We start from the raw sequence: 6,037 nt of genomic DNA, 5'->3' as shown, positions 1-6,037 counted from the left end.
GTTAACCAAATTATTTAGTAGACACATAGTGCATACACTTGCCACCAAAATAGCAGTTCTTGGCCGGTCCGGGATGTCGAGAGAGATCGCCTGAAAATCAGCGCTGTAGCAGTGATCATAAAATCACTGCTACAGCATAACGCTGAGGCGATACTCTGTTTGGGAGGAACAACACCACAGATATGTCACTGCCGACAGGGAACTATATTTGTTTATTTTTAGCATATTTATTTTGTAACCTAATTTTAAGATCCTTTCTTTTATTGTTAAAAAGTTTAATTTGTTAATGATAACTTTTTTTTATTTTATTTGTGTAACTCGTACCTTATATGTTAATTGCTATGTGTTGTTTTTATCCCAAATAAAAGATTTTATTATTATTATTATTATTATTAGTGGGCCGGTAATGGGTCGATATGATGATGATGATGAAGCCTATTGCAGATTCTTATGTCTCCATAGCTTATAAATAAATACAACCGATAATCCGATAAGACTGAAATTGAGAACCTCCTCCTTTTTTTTAAATTCGGTTAAAAACGTAGAACTTTCACATATTCTTCTCCCAGGGATGGATTTCTGAAATAAAATAATCCATATCGATCCCTCAGCAAATAATTGGCTGCCTTTAAAAGCCTTTTGAATTGGCTGAGCTATACAAAAAAAATCCCATACGTATATAATATATACAACATTTTTTTTAAATACTTCCTTAAATGCCCCAAGAATCTCCCATACTATAAAATATTGTATCGTCGAGCTTTCGAATTTTCTTTTGAAGTATTTTTCGCACAATGGATTCCGGGACCCTCTTTACGGTGAGTGAATCTTTTTAGATTATTTTGGACAATAAAATAAACTCATGGAAAGATGGCTTATGGGTCTTTGGGACACTTATGTTGATTTTGACCTCGTTTTTTCCCGCTAATATTAGCTTTATATTATAAAGCAAAAAGTTTAATTTTATTTTTATTTTTTTATTTTATTTTGTATCTATGACCCATCACCACACACTATACTATAATATAAATAGAATTATTAAAAACTAAACTAAATCAAAAAAACTTACATTAAATATTAAATATGCAATATAAAAAAAAAGTTACAAATTAAAATTTCTGTAATTGGAGACATTTTATCTTTACATCCTATTAGAAATTCTTTTTTGCGTTAAATTTGTCAAAGGTTCAAATAAGGGTCAGCGCAGACAGAGAGGAATAATCCTCGCGCGGTCTCGGGCATTTTTTTACGGATCGTGTATGCTCGAGCATGCGTGCGACCGCGCGAGCCTGCGCGAGTAAACCGTTCTGGGTTACCTCACGCCAGTTTGTCGCGAAAGTTCGTCAACGATGGTGGACTGGGATATGATTATAATTGCGCTTTTGGCGGAAGAAGAAGAAATGGAAGAACATATTAATAAAATAAGGCGCCAGAAAGTCAGACGAAGAATATGGGTCGAGGAATGTTGGCAGGAAAGGTGTAGTTATGGTGAATTTAATACACTTTGTACAACTTTACCATCGAAAGGAGTTTTGTTTTATGATTACTATAAAATGGATTATGAAAAATTTCGAATGCTTGTGGAAATTTTACGTCCATATATTCAAAAGAAGACCACTAATTATCGTTCAACCATTTCTATTGAGGAACGCTTAACCATTTGTTTAAGGTAAGTAAAATATCAAATGTAAGGTCATTTGTTTTTTATTTATTGAATTAAGTATTTAAAAATCAGAACATTTTTTAGATACGAGAGATTTCTCATGTTGGAAAAGAAATTAAGTACTAATATTTTTCAGATACAAAGGGTATACGGTGATGTTTAGATAAAATAGCGTTGTTGTTAACTCTTTCAAAACCACAATCGCATAAATCAGACAAAATATAGGTGAAAAAGAATTATTTTTCTTAAAGTTCTACCCTTTATATCTGGAAAAAGCTAATACTTTGTTAAAACTAAAAATACAACTGGATTAAGCGCGTACTATTTTTAGTTTAGATCTAATAGTAAGTAATACTTATTCAAAATTATGTGCATTATCAGAATCTTCAGTCGAATAGTTCGTTTGCCTTAACAAATATGAGTTACTTGTATCTAAGGACGTATAGTAACTTTGCATAGTTGGATTGTCTGTATTCGTAGTTATATTTTTAGTAGTATAGGACTTTGTTATAAATTCAACTGGCGGACTTTCTTGAAATTGAAATGATGTACTCGGAGCGACTGATGATGGTACATACGTTGTGTCTTTAGTATTATCTACAGTATATACTGTAGTAGGATTTTCAATTGAAGAACGTGATTCATCAAAAGGTAGAGTTCGATTAATATCATGCTTAGCGTAAAATTTTAATTCCGCATCATTAACTATTTTAAATACGTCTTTCTTTATTTCGGCCTGAATTTGCTCTGGAAGTTTTTTTACAGTGGAAGCCATTGTCTTAAAAAAGATATCTACAGGATCTTCGGATTCTTTACTAAGGAGATATTTTTCTAGAATATCTGATGCACGTCCCCGATTCTCCTTCGGTTGTGAATACGAGTAACTAGACATTTGGGATGATGGTCGTGGGGAGTTATTGTCATTGTCCAGGCTCAAAGTATCTGATGTTTGTGTGTCTTCTTCTGGCGATGAATCTAAATTCGACGTTTGTTGTCTATGCTGCAAATGTGGTTTGAGGAACTCCAACTGCCTTTCATACTTTATTGGCCGATGCTTTCCACCAGCAGCACCACTCTTGTACTTTCTTAAATTTACAGCCTTTCTAAAATTGTCCCGTATTGATTTCCAATGTTTTTGACAATCTGAAACTAATAAAATGAACAATAAATTTACTTGTATTATACTTACTTTTAGCTACCCTAATAGGTCAAAAACATGATAAAGATAATTTTACTTTTTTTTTCAGATTTTTGACTGTAGGCAGTAGTTTCAAATCCTTGGCTTTCAACTACCGCGTGGGTTACAGCACAGTTCGGTCAATAGTGTATGAAACTTGTGCTGCAATTTGGAAAGTATTGCAGCCTATTGTCATGCCGAAGCCAACAGAGGAGACTTGGTCGCAAATTGAAGAAGGGTTCAAAAATATTTGGCAATTCCCGAACTGCATTGGAGCACTGGATGGCAAGCATGTACAAATACGATCGCCCCATAACAGTGGAAGTCAGTTTTACAACTACAAGAAATCATTTAGTACCGTATTGTTAGCCGTTGTAGACGCAAATTACAAATTTGTTATAGTTGATGTTGGTGCATACGGCCGCAATAGTGATGGCGGTATATTGTCAAATTCTAAGTTAGGACAAAAATTAAATAATACACTTCATATACCTCAGAATAAGTGTTTACCATCCACAAATAAAGAAATACCACACGTATTCGTAGCCGATGAAGCATTTCCGTTAACCAATAATATAATGAGACCTTTCCCTGGAAATGACATTAGAGGTGACGAGCAGAAAAAAATATTCAATTATAGACTGAGCCGAGCCCGACGCATGGTGGAGAGTGCATTTGGAATAATGGTACAGAAGTATGAAGTTTTTCAAAGACCACTAAAAGTGCAACCTCATCATCTAGACAAGATCATACTTGCTTGTACTTGTTTACACAATTTTCTTATTGATGAAAAATATATTCATACTCAATCTCACGAGTCGAATCAATCTGAAATTATATTTCAAGATTTTGAACAGCTAAACGAAGAAGAAGAAGACGGAAGTAATGTAACTGAAAGTATGAAGATACGAGATGAATTCAAAAAATATTTTAGTTCAGAAGCTGGGTCTGTTCATTGGCAAGACAATATAATAAATCGACGTTGTTAATTCATAGTAAAATATGTTTTAATTATTATTTTTTCATTCATTTCATTCGAACCTCGGACCTTCTGAATGGAAGTCCGATGCTCTAGCCACTAGGCCACCGATGCTCCGCTCCGCTGTACTATACCTGCATAAAACAATTACACTTAATAGGTACCTACCTGGTTTTCCCATTTCTTCGGATATTTTTCCCACGCATTCATCTTTACTACTTTGTCACTATATGTTCTGTTCGATACATTAAATAAACATTCATGCAATGATACCAAACATATTAATTTTTCTTCGTCCATTTTACTGTTCGTTATGTAGGTACTTCGGATTAAAAAATGACGTCCACTCTCTTTAAACTCAGTGGTAACACTGAAAGTACCCGTTCCGACGCGGGCGCCGACTCGACGCCGCGCGGGGATTCCCGCGCATCCTCGAGGACGCGCGAGCATTTTTTGTCAGATTCAAGCATTTTTGCACTTTATTGTAATAATTGTAAGGTTTATTTTCAAGTGCGGTAACAAAATCCTCTCCGCTGCGCTCCGTTCTGTCTGCGCTAACCCTAACAAAGATCACTGGCCAACTGGACGCAAGTTGCACTCGATGTTAAATGGGATTCAGGACACCAATTTAGAATATACCCACAACGTAAGAATATTGTAGCCTGTAGGCCGTGGAATTTAGAACTCCTCAAAAAGCTATGGCCCAGAAGTGGATGTGCATTGGTTAAAATGCTTAATCACTATCACTATTACTACATAGTGTTTGCTAATGACTAATAGTTCAAAATAACTTTCTTTATATTTCCACAGCTTTGATTTTCTTATTCGTTTTTTTACCATATTATTTTAATTATCACTCTTCGCTTGGAACTGAACACTTCTAAAATTATATTCATTCCAAGTACGTTAAACATACCTGAATCCATAATTGGCGCCATCTTTTTCTTCTTTTTAATGTTTTAGTTCTCGGTATATAAACCAAAGAGGAAACAAACATACTATTTATATTCTAGTAATAATACTTAATTATTATTGTAACTATTAAAAAATCTAAATTAAATAATAATTATTGCATAAATTATATTGTAAATCTTATTTAAATAGGTTTTTTTTACGAATAAAACGCCGTCCTTCATCCTTCATGACCTTAATTAATATTTTTCATATATTTAAATAATATCATAAACGTAAATAATGTTACCATGTTAAATAACGCTAACAATAGTATGAAACAAAGTCCCTTCCCGCTGTCTGTCTCTATATATGCTTAGATCTTTAAAACTACGCAATGGATTTTGAGGCGGATTCTTTTTAATTGATATAGTGATTCAAGAGGCAGGTGTAGTGGTCTCCACATTACCAAATTAGATGGCGCCACGAAAATCCTGCATCGCGCTAACAAAGTGTTCACAAACTTGACGATAGATACAACTTCCAGCCCAGCCCCACCAGTCCTCAACCCACGACTAACGACCAAATTACTGCAACTTAACCGGGCAACGCGCAGCACACCTTGGCTCCTCAGCAACACTCCAAGAAGCACTCGGCGACCTGGGTGGCCTGCTAAGCTTCTGAAGTGAGCTAGTGATCCAGCTGGGAGCCGCATCAGCGGCCACACGTACAACGGACGTACGGATTACGGAGTAAGCCCAACGAAGTACGGAGACAGGTCCAGAAAAAAAAGAAGAAGAAGAAGAACTTCCAAAGATAAATGGTCGAAATTTAGCCCTCGAGCACGATCACCCGCTTGCAGGAAGATCTTCCTATGGGTCGAGCGTGCTAAAAAATATTAAGAATGGAAGGCCAAGGTGTTCAGATATTCACTTCAATACCAACAATGTTCAGGATGGATCTTTCATTAATTAACAGTATTATTGAAGCTAAATACCTAGTTTCTTAGCAGTAATCATTTATTCTCATGACTATTATTCTTCCTTCCTATTAAAGTATTCATTTTATAAAAGAAATCTTTAAAGCCCACAAACCTGCTTTAGAGCAGTGTTGTGGGTCCGTACTCTATAAACCTGACTTCCCAAGGAGTGAAATAAAACAACTGGACTGACTCTAATACTGTATATTAAGCTTCTCTATAATTCATATTACTTGTTACCTTCAAATGACTCTACTACCAGTTCGGAATGCAGTCTTCGGCAGAGAAGACCACTGGCAAGAAACTCTACCGTTGCTCTTTTATTCAATCAATTAAAACAAGACTTAT

General features: G+C 35.2%; 1 protein-coding gene across 1 annotated transcript; it reads left to right on the top strand.

The window, feature by feature from the left end:
* The first annotated feature begins 1,226 nt into the window (after positions 1–1,226).
* Positions 1,227–3,829, top strand: LOC120632189. The gene is made up of 2 exons (XM_039901994.1): positions 1,227–1,669; positions 2,911–3,829. The coding sequence occupies exons 1-2, from the start codon at positions 1,350–1,352 to the stop codon at positions 3,827–3,829; spliced, it is 1,239 nt and encodes a 412-aa protein (XP_039757928.1). The 5' UTR covers positions 1,227–1,349.
* Positions 3,830–6,037: the final 2,208 nt, after the last annotated feature.

The sequence above is a fragment of the Pararge aegeria genome, chromosome 19 (genome assembly GCF_905163445.1).
Source record: "Pararge aegeria chromosome 19, ilParAegt1.1, whole genome shotgun sequence".
NCBI classification, from domain to species: Eukaryota; Metazoa; Arthropoda; class Insecta; order Lepidoptera; family Nymphalidae; genus Pararge; species Pararge aegeria.
This window is presented reverse-complemented; position numbering and strand designations above follow the sequence as displayed.

Coding starts and splice junctions, on each gene's coding strand:
- LOC120632189 (XM_039901994.1), top strand. CDS start 1,350: ATGGTGGACTGGGATATGATTATAATTGCGCTTTTGGCGGAAGAAGAA. Junction 1,670..2,910: donor CGCTTAACCATTTGTTTAAG/GTAAGTAAAATA, acceptor TTTTTTTTTCAG/ATTTTTGACTGTAGGCAGTA.